This window comes from Petaurus breviceps, unplaced genomic scaffold (assembly GCF_028583685.1).
Source record: "Petaurus breviceps papuanus isolate PSGF00001 unplaced genomic scaffold, PetGlider_PUasm1.0 229, whole genome shotgun sequence".
NCBI lineage: Eukaryota > Metazoa > Chordata > Mammalia > Diprotodontia > Petauridae > Petaurus > Petaurus breviceps.
The window spans coordinates 9414694-9431191 of record NW_027185903.1 but is presented as its reverse complement, the minus strand read 5'-3'; the positions used below and the strand labels follow the sequence as shown (position 1 = coordinate 9431191).

General features: G+C 40.5%; 1 protein-coding gene across 5 annotated transcripts in view; it reads right to left on the bottom strand.

Annotated features, from left to right (window-relative positions):
• Nucleotides 1–16498, bottom strand: part of OSMR (oncostatin M receptor) — an 85283-nt gene that overhangs the window by 29786 nt on the left and 38999 nt on the right. For all 5 annotated transcript variants that reach the window (XM_069096188.1, XM_069096189.1, XM_069096187.1 and 2 more), the window contains 2 exons: nt 9342–9513; nt 2514–2783 (listed from right to left, as the gene is read on the bottom strand). In XM_069096188.1, the coding sequence (XP_068952289.1) occupies nt 2514–2783; nt 9342–9513 (442 nt within the window). The remainder of the gene's footprint in view (nt 1–2513; nt 2784–9341; nt 9514–16498) is intronic.

The window sequence follows — 16498 nt, the reverse complement described above, 5'->3', positions numbered from 1 at the left end:
GACTCCCAGCTTCCTGTGGCTCTGCTCCACCCTTCAGCAAATTCCCTCCATCACAGGCTCCATGTGACTACATTCAGTCTATGGTGGGGGGGCAGAGTTTACTTCACAGCAGGGGAGATCTTCAAACTACCCCTAGGTCTATTCAGGGGCAGGGAACATCTTTAAATTCCCATTCCCATTACAGGTGGTCTGGGGATGATAGTCTTAAGATAATGGGTAATTTTATGGGGAATAAGAACTACATTTACTAGTAGATTTTGCAGTCTACTCTTCTCAATCTATTGTCTTCTGAGAAAGAGATGTCCTTTGAATAGGATAATACGGCTGCCATTTTGGAAACTCATCTTTTGTTGGGCTTTTCTCACCCTGGTCATTTTTAGATCTTACTCTACCTCTAAACAAGACTTTTTATCTCAGTTTAAAAATAAGTTGGAGTATATTTGCAGTTATAAAACATTTTTACATGTGTTCCTATTGACCCTCATGACAACCCTGTGAGAGAAGGTGGGGGCAATGTTAATACTCCCATTTTGCTGATGAACAAGTGATGCTCAGAGAAATGAAATCACTTGCTCAAAGTCACCAAGATAGTGGCAAATCCCAAGTCTTTTGCCTCCCAACTCCAGCAAGGACTTCCCACTGACCCTTAATGGTTGGAGAGTAAGGAAGTGGTGTCACAGAAACTATAGCAGGGGTGAAGAACGTAGTGGTAGTGGAGATTGTGGGGGTCATGAAACAGAAATAGCACAAAGCTGCTGGCCTATGCTGTGCCCACACATAATGCCACATAAGTTGCAGGAAACATTGTGAAAAACCTGGCATCTGCAAACATGCATAACCTGGAAATGATGCCTGGTGGGTCCAGTAGGCTGTATATGACTGACTGAGCTGGGGGCAAAGGGGCTTGGGGTCAGACATGAAAATCAGTTAAAGGAGCTGAGGATGTCTTGCTTAGAGAAGAGATGACTTAGGGGAAGACCTCATGGCTGTCTTCAGGGAATAAGCTTGTTCCTCTGACCCCAGAGGACAGAATTAGTGCCAGTAGGTGGGATCTGAAAAGAGGCAGATTAAGGGGAAACATCTACATAACTAGAGGTGGGGAAAGGTGAAATGTGCTACCCTGAAAGGTAGTAGATTTATTGTTTTTTGGGTTTTTTTTTTTTTTGCTTTTTTGGGGAGGGCATTTGGAGCTAAGTGACTTGTCCAAGGTCACACTGATAGTTATTGTGTTAAGTGTCTGAGGCCAGATTTGAACTCAGGTCCTCCTGACTCCAGGGCTGGTGCTCTATTCACTGAGCCACCTAGCCATCCCTCTAGATTTATTGTTACTAGAGGTCTTCAAGCAAAGACCGTACAACTCCTTCTGGAGAATGTTTGTAGAGGAGAATTTCTTGTTCAGATATTCCAATGTCTAAGTCTGTGGGTTATTAGGGAATACAGCATAAGCATAGGCAAGTAGAACCACAGTGGAAGGTTGTACAAGTTTGATTGGACTAAGCTCTTTTTTTGAAGGCAGAGCAATTGGGGTTAGGTGACTTGCCTAAGGTCACACAGCTAGTAAGTGTGTCAAGTGTCTGAGGCAGGACTTGAACTAAAGTTCTCCTGACTCCAGGGCCAGTGCTTTACTGCACCACCTAAGCTGTCCCAACTAAGAACTTAAAAAAATATATTTGGAGGCAATCAGGGTTAAGTGATTAACCAGGGTTAAGCCCAGGGTCACACCGCTAGTATCTGAGGCCACATTTTAATTCAGGCTCTCCTGACTCCAGGGCCAGTGCTCTATTCACTGTACCACCTAGCTGCCCCAGACTAAGCACTTCTTAGTATCAAGTTCACTTAGTCTATTTTCTACAGGTTTCTGTATAAGGGTGTTAATGTGTTTGCCAGCTGAAGAGAATCACTAAGAATTGAAACATTGTGCCCCTAGAATCTATAACAATGTGATTTTGCCTTTGGAAGTTGGGGACGGATGGACATACTAGCCAGCCCAGCCACAAGTGATTTCTTCACATGGGTGACAAATATCCTAACCATTGAGGGAAGGACAAAGATACTCTCCATCTTAAGATTGCACGTCCCTCTTCAGCCACATTTCTGAGCCTTGACTTTACTTCTGAGTAAAGTAGAGTAGAAATAAATGGGAATTATCACAGGAAAGGGGGTGGGGTGGGGTTTTGACCAATAGCAGTAACTGTAGTTTTTGTTTCCATAGTACTGGTTTTTAAAGCATCAAAATGACCTTGGGGTAACTTTGGTGTATCACTCTAAGAAATCTTTCTAAAAATCTTCTAGAAGCTAGTATCTTAGTGAGGAACATTATGGTATATCAAGGCTATCCATGGATATATATCTATATAAATATACATAAAGATAGATATGTGTGTGTATACACATATACACACAAATATATACACACACATAGATATAGATATTTTCTCTTTGGAAAAAAGGATATAATAAATATATTTCACTGAACAGGAGAAAAAGAACATAATTAAAATTCAAGTCCTTACCTCCTACATATAAGACAACACCTTTGATGACAGAGTCCATCCTACAAAAGGCATTTGACCCTTGTTTCCTAACAAAACGAACATTATTCACTTCATACATTGTCGTATGGGAGCTCAGTTTTATTCCTTGAATAGCCTTGTCTTCATAAAAAAACCTTATTTTCTCATGGAAATATGCTCCAGAAATGCAGCAAAAGGTGACACTGGAACCTTCTTCGGCATATATGATATCAGCAGGGAAAATGCGAAATTGGCCTGAGGAGTCCTGCCCTATAAGACACAGCAAACAATCAACAAATCAGAATCTCTTGCACATTATATGATTAAAATGAGAGCCCACACTTCTTCCTAGAACTCTATAAAACTGCAACACAGACGCTGTCCCCCATAACTGAGGCTCAGAAAAGAAAGAAACTTGCCAGCCTCACCACCAGTAAAATGTCAGAGGCAGAATTCAAACCCAGGTCCTCTGAGGTTTCACTTCCGGTATTCTATGCTTCACTATTGGCCATGGAAATGGGAGGGCAGCAGCACCAAGCATCCAATCATCATCCCATGGGATGCAAGCCAGGATCCCTGAAGGACGCTGGAAGGGCTGGTGCTCACTACTTTTAAAGGCATATCACAAAGGCGAGAAAAATTGGGCAAAAATAAATTGAATCAGTAGCTGCAGGAACTTCTGATCAGAATCAGAATTCTCCTCCTCCCCAATTCCTTCTTGGTAAACAAACTATTGCTGCTTCTGTGACTGGGCTTAATGGGTCCTATTTCTAGGTCTATTGATCATTTGTTTAATGGTTCCCTTTTCAGGTCAATAGAATAATTGCTTTATAAATTAAGCATTTACTACTGTGGTTGGGCAGTCAGTCAGTTTTGAAAAGGGAGAATGGAGGAAAGTTCTAATCCACCAACATTATACTTCCATATAATAATAGAAATGATAAAAATGTTTACCATAAAATTTCTATGACATTTTAAGATTTACAAAGTGCTTTACAAATATTGTCCCATTTGAACCTCACCCTGGAAGGTAGGTACTATTATTATCCCCATTTTACAGATGGATAAACTAAGACACACAGAGGTCAAGTAACCTGTCCAGCCAGGATTCCCACAGCTAATAAGTGTCTGAGTCAGGATTTGAACTCAGGTCCAGTATTCTATCCACTGAGCCAGGAAGCTGTCTGCAAGTATCCTATCCCCAAAAGTCACATATGCATCATGAGCAACTGCTGTTAGCATCTGTCTGGCACCTACCTGCAATAATGTGTGTTTGGAAAATGATGTGCATTGATCCAATGGCCTGCAGTGGCACCTTTTACAATGCATCTATTTAAATATAACTGATGTTGGGGCGGCTAGGTGGCACATTGAATAGCGCACTGGCCCTGGAGTCAGAAGGACTTGAGTTCAAATCTGACCTCAGACACTCAACACAAAAACTAGCTATGTGACCTTGGGCAAGTCACTTAACCCCAATTGCCCTACCTTGCCCCCTCCAAACTCCCCCCCAACATAACTGATGTCTTTACACTCTGATTTAAGCATGAATAAACTTCAAAACTCTGTTCTAATCTTCCCAGATGGAAACAGGTACTCAAGAACTATAAGTTAATATTTTAACTATAAAAGCATTTTGTATTCCCTGACATGTAAGGGAAACAATAAGGCAGTTAACATACATTTCAGGTATTAGGGAAAGAGAGGGGTTGCCCACCTGTGATGTCTCCAATATAATAAACTACAGATAGGACAACCCCCTCTTCATGCAGATTGCCCACTTTTCTGTAACACATTGTCTTAGAGACTTGCCTGTGACACCGATGGATAAACTAAAAACAGGTGCAGTATATTATGCACCTTAAGGTTTGCAAAGCACTCCACATATATTATCTCACTTGTTCCCCACAACAACCTTAAGAGATGGGTGCTATCCATATCATTCCCATTTTAGAGATGAGAAAACTAAGGCAGAGGTTAAGTAAACTGACCAGGATCACATAGGAGAAAGTATTTGAGGCAGGATTTGAACTCAAGCCTTTCTGACTCCCAAGATCAATCCCCTCTAGTTTCTACTTAAATGACTTGACTATGGTCAACATAGCCAGTATTTGTTAGAGACAGAGTCTTCCAAACTCCAAGGCTTCTTGACTCTCTCTTCTATGCTATGAACATTTTTTTTGGGGGGGGGGGAAGCTTAATAAATATTTATTAAATTAGAATCAAGAGAGATAAATAGGAAGAACAAAAAAGTAAGTCAATGGTGATACTGGCAAAAAGATGTTTAGAATGAAGATGGGCGTGGCAGTTAGACAAATAGTGAGGAAACTGTTCTAATGTACAGGCTGCTTCTACTACCCTACTGTTTGGAGTTCTGCTCTCTGCCTCCACTGGAGTCCTTTTATGATCCCCATTTGAGAAATGCCGTTTTTGGGGCAGCCAGGGGGCACAGTGAATAGAGTACCAGGCCTGGAGTCAGGAGGACCTGAGTTCAAATGTGGCCTGAGACACTTAACACTTACTAGTCATGTGACCTTAGGCAAGTCACTTAACCCCAATTGCCCTGCCTTCCCCCCTCCAAAAAGCAAAAAGAAGAAAAAGAGGAAGAAGAAGAAGAAGAAGAAGAAGAAGAAGAAGAAGAAGAAGAAGAAGAAGAAGAAGAAGAAGAAGAAGAAGAAGAAGAAGAAGAAAGGAAGGAAGGAAGGAAGAAAGAATGAAAGAAAGAAAGAAAAGAAGGAAGGAAGAAAGAAAGGAAAGAAGAAAGAAATGCTGTTCTATCTAGAGCAGGGGTTCCTAACTTGGATAGATTCCAAGAAATCTGTGAACTTCTATAGGAAATAAAAATTACATCTTTAGTTTCCTTTGTAACCTTATGTATTTTCTTTTATGAATTTAAAATAGGCTTCGCCAAACCGCCAGATGGGTCCATGACACACAAACAAGGCAAACAACCCCTGCTCTACTTATGTCACCTGCTGTGGCTTTAGGCCAAGTTCAAATGGCCCAAAAAACAGGGAATTTTAGCAATTAAAGCACAGAATTCAGGCATTGTAGAGAACCAAACTATGAAACTCAAAGGATGGGAAAAGGGGAAAGAAGATGAAAAAATAGTGGTAGATAAACTTGGAAAATAGGGAGAGTTAATTTTTGCAAAGTGTGGGGGGGGGAGAACTTGTACAGAATCATTTCCAAATGTCCGGTTGTGCACATGATACCGCTGACACTGTACCCCCACCAACTCCTCCTTTACTCAGTCTTTAATGATAAGGCAGCCCTTGTGCTTGCCAAGGCCAACCCCTCTCCATGTACCATCGAGGCCATCTCCTCCCATCTTCTGCTGAAGATTGCCCCAACCATCATCTCCACTATCTCTAATCTTCAATTTGTCCTTGTCTTCTGACTCCTTTCCTATCGTCTCCAAACAAACCCAAGGTTGTCTGAATCATCCTTAATAAACCATAACTAAATCTTAACCACATCTGCCAGATACCATCCTATATTTCCCTTCTTCTTTTCACCTAAGTCCTTTGGAAAAAAAACAAACAACAAACTACAATTAGTGCCTCCATTTCCTCTTTGTTCACTCTCTTCAAAATCCCCTGACCTCATCATTCTTCTGACCTGATTTTATTTATTTATTATCAATTATTATCAATTCTGACCCAATTGAAACCACCTTTCCAAAGTTATCATGAGTTCTTCATTGTCAAACCCAGTGGCCTCTTCTTGATCCTCATCCTTTTTTATCCCTATTCTGCCCCTGACCTAGTTGATCACCTCTTATTCCTGGATACTCTCGTTCTTCTGGGGTTTTGGGACTTCTGCTTCTCTTTCTTCATATCTGACCACTTCTCAGTCTCTTCTGCATCTTCCCATCCCTATTACCAGTTAGTTGTATGCGGAGGCTTTTTCCTGGGCTATATTCTTTTGTCTTCCTACATTCTCTTACTTAATGATCTCATTTGCTCCTGTGGGTTCAATTATTATCTTTCTGCAGGTGATTTCCAGTTGTATATATCCAACCTTAGTCTCTCTCCTGAGCTTCAGGCCTGAATCATCAACTGACTGGACACTCTGAAATAGATGTTCCATAGACTTCTTAAACTCAGTCTGTCCAAAACACTCTCTCCCCCAAACCTTGCCCTCTTCTGAACTTCCCTACTGTTGAAGGCACTGCCATCTTTCCAGTTACCTCGGTTCTAAATATCAATGTCATACTCAAATCTGATACCAAACATTATAATTTCTTTTGTAGCAACATGTGTCATGCATGTCCCTTGCTTTTCATTCACTTAGCTGTCACTCTAATTCATGCTGTCACTGTTGTTATTGAGTTCCTTTAGTCACGACCAGCTCTTTAGTGAGTCTTTTGGGGTTTGCCATTTCCTTATCCAGCTCATTTTACAGATGAAGAAACTGAGGCAAACAGGGCTAAGTGACTTTCCCAGAGTCACACAGCTAATAAGTGATGGAGGCCCAAATTGAATTCAGGAAGATGAGTCTTCCTGTCTCCAGACCAGATACTCTAACCACTGAGCTACCTGGCTGCCCACCTCAGGCCCTCATCACCTTTCAAATAGACTACTGTAATAGCCTTGTCACTCATCTTCCTGCCTTCCATGTCTCCCCACTCCAATCCATTCTCCAACTCATTTGTTAAATAAGATTTTTCTAAAGCGAAGATTGGGTCACATCAGTACCCTGCTATATAACTCCAGTGGCTCCGTATCACCTCCAAAATCAAATAGAGTCCCTTGGTATGTAAAGCTCTTCACAGCCTGGCCCCTTTCTATCTCTCCAGTCTTCTATATTCTACTCCTTTCCATGTGCTCTATGATTCAGTTACACTGACCTTGTTCTTCCACATAAATGAGACTCCACCGTCTGGCTTTGGGGCTTGGCACCGGCAGCTCCCCATACCTAGAATGTTCTTTTCAACTATTCCTCAAAGAATCCATGGCTTGCTTTAAGACTTATCTCAAGTTAGTGTTCCAAAACTCTTCCAGGAGCCCTTTCCTGGTTCCCTCAGCTGCTCCTGCCATCCCCAGTAAGGCTACTTTCTGTCTACTCTGTATTTATCTTATATGTTCTAATGAAAAATATACATGTGTGTGTTTGTGTGTGCGTGCACACACATGAGCACATGTGGGGAAACATGTGGATAAACTTATTAGAATGTAAGTTCCTGGAGGTGCAGGCATTTTTTTTTGTTTTATAGTTAAATCCCTGATGCTTATCACAGTGCCTAGAATATGCCAAGTAAGTAAATGTTTATTGATTAAAATATTTTTTTAAATGGTAGGTTGGTAAAATTTTCCAGGTTGAAAAAAGAGGCAAATTCAGCTACATTTGTACAAAAGTGATAGCTTCATTGCTAATTATGACAATCCCCAACTCTCTGATGATAATAAGACTTAGACTAGTATTTTAATATAATACTTTTTAAGGAAGTCCTAGTATCACATAGCTTTAAATTATCAGCTTATTTGTGTTAAAGAAACTTAGCATAACTTTAACAAGTTTTTATTGTTATCTTTTGTTTTTATGTCACCTAGATTTCCCTCTGAATCCCTCCTCCTTTTCCCCACCAAACAGCTCTACCTTACAATAAAGGATTTTGGGGGAAGGGGAGAAGTCAGCAAAATTATTATTGATATATCAAAAATGTGACATGTACTATTCTATACCCATGAACACCACATATCTGCAAAGGAATGGAGGTTGGGGGTTGACAACAAATGAAAACCATAATTTTTAAAAAAGATTTTGAAACTATATGGTCACTCTTCTCATTAACCAGATACATGAAATTCCTCAGAGGATGACATAGCAATCCTAAGCTTATCTTTGACTTTCTAGGCCAGCTGTTTCCTGTTTATAAGAAGCAAGTTACCCTTTACAGGAAAGGATATTGTTTATTTAAGTTATTAGAGAGGGAAAAGACCCTGGCAAACCAATAGGATGAATATATCCAAGTTATGAAAGTTACTACATATCTGGATAAATTATACTACTGAGTTCAAGAGAGCCATTAAAATGACCGGAAGTCTCAGGTTTCTACTGGAGCTATGGGTACACAGCCGTCCAGGGCTGTGCCCTGGAAAAGTGATATCTTCATATGGCTCCAGCCCTCTTCCCTGTCTGCTCCCCGCAAGCTGATTTTCCTGTGCTTCTCAGACAACCATCCTATCCACCAGACTTTTCCCCAAAACTCCAGCAACATTGCCCTATCAATAATGTATATGGTTGGACTTGATTCCTTCAAGGTCCTACTTTCTGAAGTGAGTTCACTTGATAAGCTAACCCTGTTAGGGTGTTAATGGGTTCATACTTTGTTCTTCCCAGATAACACTTAAATTTTAGTTCTCCTCAAGATAAATTGCCATAACCCAAAGAAATGGTTTTAATGGTGGGTGAAAGATTTGGGCATAAGTAGGCCTTTGGAGGCCCCTTAATAACAACACAGAACAAACAGGATGATAATAACAACAGTGGCAGTTGAAATAAAAATGTCAAAGCTAACAATTCACTTTTATTCAGTGCTTCGAAGTTTATATATCCTAACAACGTCAAGGGGGTAACTAAGGATTAGAGGGGTTAAGTGATGAATTGGGTTCATATTCTACTTCTGATATTTCCTACCTTTGTGAACTTGGACAAATCACTTACTTTGCCCGGTCCTCAGTTTCCTCATCTGTGAAATGAGGTCATTTCTAGCTCTAGACCTATAATCCATGGAAACTTCTAGTGATATCAATTTAAATACCCATCTGGCTATAAACCACTTATTATTAGGAGACCATGTTTAAAAAGCCTTTTTCTTCTTACCCTCTGATTCCATCACTGGACTCCAGGGACTCCAGATCCTAGACTCTGGGTATCTTTCATCATCCACCATACTTCTGATTTTTACAAAATGAGAAGTACATTCTAAAGGGAGTGCTGAATGCCAACACCACTGTAGAGATTCATTAGGCTTCAGAGTTGTGGTATAATTTTTCTGAAAAACAAAGAAATGGAGAATGAATGTGAAAACCAGTAGACCTTCTGAACCAAAGCTGGCTAGGATAACAAGATCTACACTGAATGATGAAATGTCTGAACTGCCACAAAGTGGTGCTGGATTGAAAAATAAACATAAAACCCGTCGCTATCATCTTAGCAAACAAGGGGCACTGACTGGCTCCCCTCCTGGTGGTGAGGATGAAAAATGTGGAGTTACGAGAAAGAAGAAGGACAAGACTGGCGTGAAGAGGCTGTTGGCCAATACCAAGCTATAAGAACAGTGTGACAGGTCAATAAAATAATTTGGGCTCTCTCATTCTAAATCTATTCTAATTTGTTACTTGTCGGGATCCTGTGGTTGCTGATTGTCTTTCTATAACCTAGGCATACCTGAGAGTCTAAGGAAGGGTTCAGAAGGTCCTATCCAGGACATAGCTATTTGCTGAATTTGTGAGGGTTATCATCTCCCAGGTCTTAGGGTAACTCTGTCAATAGTAAATTTGACAGCTTGCAGAGTAGATCAAGGTGCAAGTAATTCCCATAGGATACCTGACACAACCACCCACCTGACCCTCTGTTCTCTCAAGAGAAGTCCTCACCTGGCTCTTGCTCCCCTTCTCAGCTCTGTAGCCACAGTATAATGATCAGAAAGTAATTTGGAAGAGTCCCCACAACAACAAACTCTGCACACCCTTTGTCACAGCACAACCTCTACTAGGCTCCCATCACTTCCAGGATCAAATATAAAATCTTCTATTTAACATTCAAAGCACTTCATCACCTATTCCCTTAACACACCTTTCCAGTCTTCTTACACCTTACAACTCCACCCTTAGTCCCCACCCCATGTACCCTGTGATCTAGTATCATTGGTCTCCTGGGTGTTCCTTGACTAAGACACTTCATCTCCTGACTCTGGGTGTTTTCACTGGCTGTGTCCCATACCTGGAATCTTCTCCCTCCTCTTCTTCAAACTTCCCTGGCTCCCTTCAAGTTAAAATCCCACCTTCTATAAGAGCCCCTTTTAGCTTTCCCTCTGCTGATTAATTGTAATTTTTCATATATATATATGCATGTATATATACATGTATAGGTATCCTGTGCATATATATGTATATATATATAAATATATGTATATGTCTATCTATCTATCTATCTATCTATCTATCTATCTGTCTGTCTGTCTATATTCTGTGTGTGTATGTCCTGTACACACACACACACACACACACACACAGAATTTACACTGTTGTTTGCATGCTGTCTCCCTTGTTAGGCTGTTAGCTCCTTAAGAACTGGGATTATCTTTTGTTTTTCTTTCTCTTCTCAGAATTTACCAGTGCCTGGCAGACAGTAGACACTCTTAAACTGTACATACCTTTTGACCCAGTGATAATGCTACTAAGAAAGAAGAACAAGAACCTAAATGTACCAAAACATTTATAACCACATTTTTTTGCAATGGCAAAGAGCAGAAAACAAAAGCATCGCTCATCCACTGGGGAATGGCTGAACGAATGATGGCATGAGTATAATAGAATACTATGGGGCTGTAAGAAATGACAAAAGGAATGACTCCAGAGATACCTGGGTGTGAAAAGATAAAAATTTATATTACCTCTGATTTTTATTACATTAATTTTATGACATAATTGATGTTATGCTGTATTACTGTATCCTTATTACTTTCTGCCTGAACTCACTTTGCTCAGATACATGGTCTTTCCTGGTTTGAATTATTTTAAAGACATGGTTGAAAGGGAGTGTTGTCATTGCTCGTACAGTAAGACCCTGGGACATCTGCTTGTTGTCTGTGAGTTCCAACCAACTGCTGTCAACCCACCCCCCACCCCGCCCCAGGACATGTCATCTGCCCTTGCCTGTCCTTGTCCAATTAGGGGAGATCAATGCTGGTAGTTCTGGTCTCCTAACAAAGATGATAAGAGGCAGATGATTCCCATCAAACAGTGAAAATTTATTAATTGTCAGAAAGAAGTGTGATTTGGCACACCTAAATGCCAACCCACTTTTCCAAGTGTAACTGTAATGCTCTCCAACTACCCAGACCACACCCCATTCCTATGTGTTCATAAAAAGGATCTCCCTGTTCTCACTGGGGTTGCTGGCCATAATGTGGTAGCCGGTCTGATCCACTTTGTTAACAGTTATAAGCATTACTGCTAGTAAAATAATTTTGCTTGGAGTATGTACTTCAGTTTATCTTTGTTGCATTTATTTGTCACAGATTTGTATGAACCAATGCAGAATGGAGTCAGTAGAATCAGGATAACAACTTATACTACAACAACAACATTGTAAAGACAAACAACTTTGAAAGATTTAAAAACTCTGATCAATGCAACAACCAATAGCTATTTCAGAGAAAGAATAGCAAATTGCTAAAACTGACAAGCAGGCTACTTACCTTCTGAAAGAGTGATAATAGATTTCAGATTTAGAATGAGACATTCATTTTTGGACATGGAGAGGGTGGGGAATGATTTTACTAGACTATGCCTATTTGTTACAGGGGGGTTTGTTGTTTTTTTCTCTTAAACTGAAGGGGAAAGAGAGAAATATGAGAGGGAGAAAAAATAATTACTTGTTAATTGAAAAACAAAATTTTTAAAAATGAATAAACAAACAAAAAGAATGCCAGTACAGGTCTGCCTCTTCCTGGTTTTATCTACTATTCATGCATTGCTTCAGAGTGGAAGGGAACCCAATATCCCCGTTAGAGTTATTTGCGGCAGTAGCTGACTATCTGATCATCCCACAGTTCAAGTGCACTTCCTCTATGGGTAGGACCTCCTTGACTGCCTTAAAACTAATGATTTCATGTGGGTACTGCTTTTTAAAATTTTGATTTACAATTAAGTGGGTATCAAGGATAGGATATTTTTTTAAATAACCATTGGAATTTTTTGTGGTTGTTCTAAAATAAAGAGGATTTTAGGTACATTTAATTAACATTAATGTCTTCAGATGAATCCAAGATTATCAGAATGAAAGGATCCAAGAGAGTCAGCCTTCTTATGAAGAAAAAAACAAAGAAGAAGAAAACAAAACACAAAGGATCTGTGATTTTGAAAGAACAGAACTACCAGGGTGGAAATTCCCTCCACCAACATAGATCACAATTTATCTAAGTCATAGACAAGTACAGGGGGAACTTGTGAACTTGAGGACACGTGTGACCCTCTAGGTCCTCAAGTGTGACCCTTTGACTGAATCCAAACTTCACAGAATAAATCCCCTTAATAAATGTATTTGTTCTATAAAACTTGGACTTACTCAAAGGGCTGCACTTGAGGACCTAGAGGGTCACAAGTGACCTCGGGGCCAGTTACCCACCCCTGACTTAGAAGGTTAAGTCCTAAGGAGTTGCCTAAGTTAAGGTAATTGACCAGGGTCACAAAGCTAGTAAGTGCCAGAGTCTAGAAGACAGAGGAGAGAAGGGAGGGAGACAGCAAGAAAGAGGAGGAGAGGGAGAAGGGGAAAAGAAGAGGGGGAGAGAGAGAAAGAGAGGAAGGGGAGAGGGAGAGAGAGAGAAAGGGAGAGAAAGAACTATTAAACAGAAGATAAATGACTAAAAATAAACTGCACACATACACACAAATAAAAGTTTATCAAAATTTTTCAATGAGCAAAGCAAAGAATTTAATACAATTTAAAATACTGTTGGGCAAATGAATCAGCTACAGAAGTGGAAAAAATCTTTCATTATTATTTCATTGTATTTATTTTTTTTAACTTCAAGACATTTTGTTTGGTATTGTGATTTTTCTAAGCACTGGCAATAATTCATGACTAATTTCCCTCAAAAATGATAAGAAAATAATTCAAATAATAAAACAAAAATTCAAAAGTAATTTTCAAATTTTCAAAAAGAAAATGAGAACAGAGAGAATATAATAGAAAACTTCATATCTAGCCTGACCAGTCTCTACAATGAGATCATAAACTCCTTGAAGGTAGGGACCATGTTTTATATTTTACAACAAATATTCTTGAGTATTCAATATTGGAGGCAGCTAGGTGGCTAAGTGGATAGAGTGCCAGACCTGGAGTCAGGAAGACCCAAGTTCAAATTTGACCTTAGACAGTAACTAGCTGTGTGACCCTGGGCAAGTCACCTAACTTCTGTTTGCCTTAATCTACTGGAAAAAGAATAACAAACTGCTAAATTATCTTTACTAAGAAAACCACACAGACAGCACTGGTGTGCTATGGTCCACAGGGTCATAAAGAGTTGGACATGACTGAATAACAACAACACTTACCATGTACAGGTATAGTTCTAGAAGAGAGAAATAAAAATGGTAATAAGGCAGAGTTTCCCACTAACTAGTTAGAGATACAATATATGTGTGTGTCAGTGTCTCAAAACCACATACCACAAAGGTTCTGTGACCTCTAGCCCAGGTACGCCTGAGAGAGACAGAATTTGAAGATCTTATGACATAATGCCATTATAGGGTCACTGGTCTAGAGCTACAAGGGCTTTGAACCCAGACCCTATGGTTCCTGGGAGCTAGTCCTCTTTCCGCCTCCCCTCTGCCTCATCCTTTATTTTATTATTTTATGCCTTAAGACCTCCAGCACTCTGCAGTGCCCTCCATAGAGCAAGACTTTTCTCAGAGAACACACAACACAAGTGACCATAGACATACAAAGACACCCAGGGAACCAGATTCCTCAGAGTTGTACTGCTATCAATTAACAAGCATTTATTAAGTATTTACTATATGCCAGGCACTGTGCTAAGTGTTGGAAGATACAAGGAAAGGCAAAATTACTGCCCCTCCCCTCGGGGAGCTTACATTTTACCCCAGAGGAAATAACATGTACATAGGTACAAAGAAATTTGGTAGGGAATGGAGATGGAGAAGGGGAAAGGGGTGGGAGATGGGGGTAAAAACAGAACCAAACAGCAGCCAAGCCTGAATTAGACTTTAAACAAATCATTTCAATCACTGCTATTTTCATGGGACTACTCATTCAATCAGTCCATAAGCATTTTAAGTGCTTGCTCTGTATGGGGCACTTTACTAAATTTTGGGTATGCAAAGAAAGACTAAAACAGTCCCTGCCTTCAAGGAACTGACAGTCTAAAGGAGACAACATGAAGACAGCTGTGTACATGCATAATGTATGCAGAGAAGATGGAGAATAATCCCAGAAGGAAGGTACCAGCAGTGGGGGAGACCAGGAAAAGCCTCCTGAAAAAGATGGGATCTGAACTGAGTCTGCAGGGAAGTCCACTCTGCCATAAAAAAGGTCTCTTGCTCTCCAACAACACAGTCACCTCATCAGTATGACAGCTAATTTAGGACTCTAGCAGATCCACTACAGAGGGGAAGAGAGGCTGAAGCTTGTCAGGGTTATTTGCAACAATGGCTGCTTTCCTGCTCCATAGACAATTATACTGTTTGTGATTTTTAATTGAGGTAATAGTATCCCATTATCCCTTTTCCAAGTTCTCTCCCTCAGTAATTTAGACTGTATATTGGGGGAGAGGGGAACTGGCTAACCTCCCAGTGTTATTTATAGTGAGTGACCCATCTTGATCTCCATATTCCTTGTTGTTATTGTTCAGTCGTTTCACTCATATCTGACTGTTTTTGACCCTGTGGACCTCTGTCCATGGGGTTTTCTTGGCAAAGATACTGGAGTGTTTTGCCATTTCCTTCTCCAGTAGCAAACACAGGCTAGGTGACTTGTCCAAGGCCACACAGCTGGGAAGTTTTTGAGGCTGGATTTGAACTCAGGTCTCTGACTTCAAGCACAGTGCTCTATCTACCGACTCATGTCCCATATTCCCTAACAGCAGCTGTAATTACTAGTAGTAGCCATAATAACAGTTTCTTCCTTCTTGTCCTTTTCTTAAAGATTTGGGTGTACTAAAGATAGTTCTCATTATTCCATTCAGGGTTCTCCAAAAGGTATGTGTGTGGGGGGCAACTATCAGCTCTTTACCCCCTTGTTTCTCACTATAGATAGATCTCTACCTGAGACAGTGGCTTGGATGTTAACGTCCTGTCTGCCAGGGGAATCCCCTCATCCTTGTGTTTTCTGCCTATATAGTTTTCTGCCTATCATGAGGAGACTGTCTGCCAATACCTTGTCTTATGGTTCCACCCAGGATACATGGGAGGGGCGTCAGCCTTGCCCCTATGAATCAGGTTTAGGCAAAAGCTCATTAACCCAAGCCCACGCAATACAGGAATTGTACTGCCTGAGCCATCACAAACCAAATGCTACCCTTGAGGAGTGTATGCCTCACCGTCTTCCAAACTATCTGGCCAGAGTAAGTTATCTAAGTCATTAAGTTATCAATTGGGTCAGAGGAACGAGTTCCTGCTTCACTTACTCTCATAAGTCTTCCTTAAGCTGTGACTAACCATTCATTGGTAGATAGTCTTCCAGAGATGAAGTTCCCATTTCAATGCTAAACTGGAAGTCATATAATTTCAGGGGTCCCCATTTCCTTAAGTGCTGCCTTTATTATAGTCCTGGTACAGAACTCCTATCACTGCTCAACTAGATGGACTAGAGATGCCACACTCAGAAAGTAGAGCTCGGCAAAAGTAGTATTTCCATCTCTTAACGGTTGAAAACTTCTCTCTGATCACCATCTGTGGGTTTAGTACTCTCCTGCCGCCCTGATAGTTCAATATGTTGTATTAGGCCCCAAGCTTGCCCCTTCTTACTGTCCCCCAGGTGGTCATTTAGTAGCATGGTCACATCAACCAACGCTGCCACAACTCTAAGCCTAACCTTCTCTGCTAAGTAGCCCTTCAAATTCTCACATGCTCATCTGAAAGAGTTCTGTCATTCCCCAAATGCCCCTCAACCCATAGAATCTGGCAATACAAGGAAACAGCAAAGCATTTCCCTCATTGTACCCCAAGAGTAGTTATAAATAAATCTTGCTCACCTTCTCCTCTTGAAATCCTTGATTTCTTTTAAGACTCAGA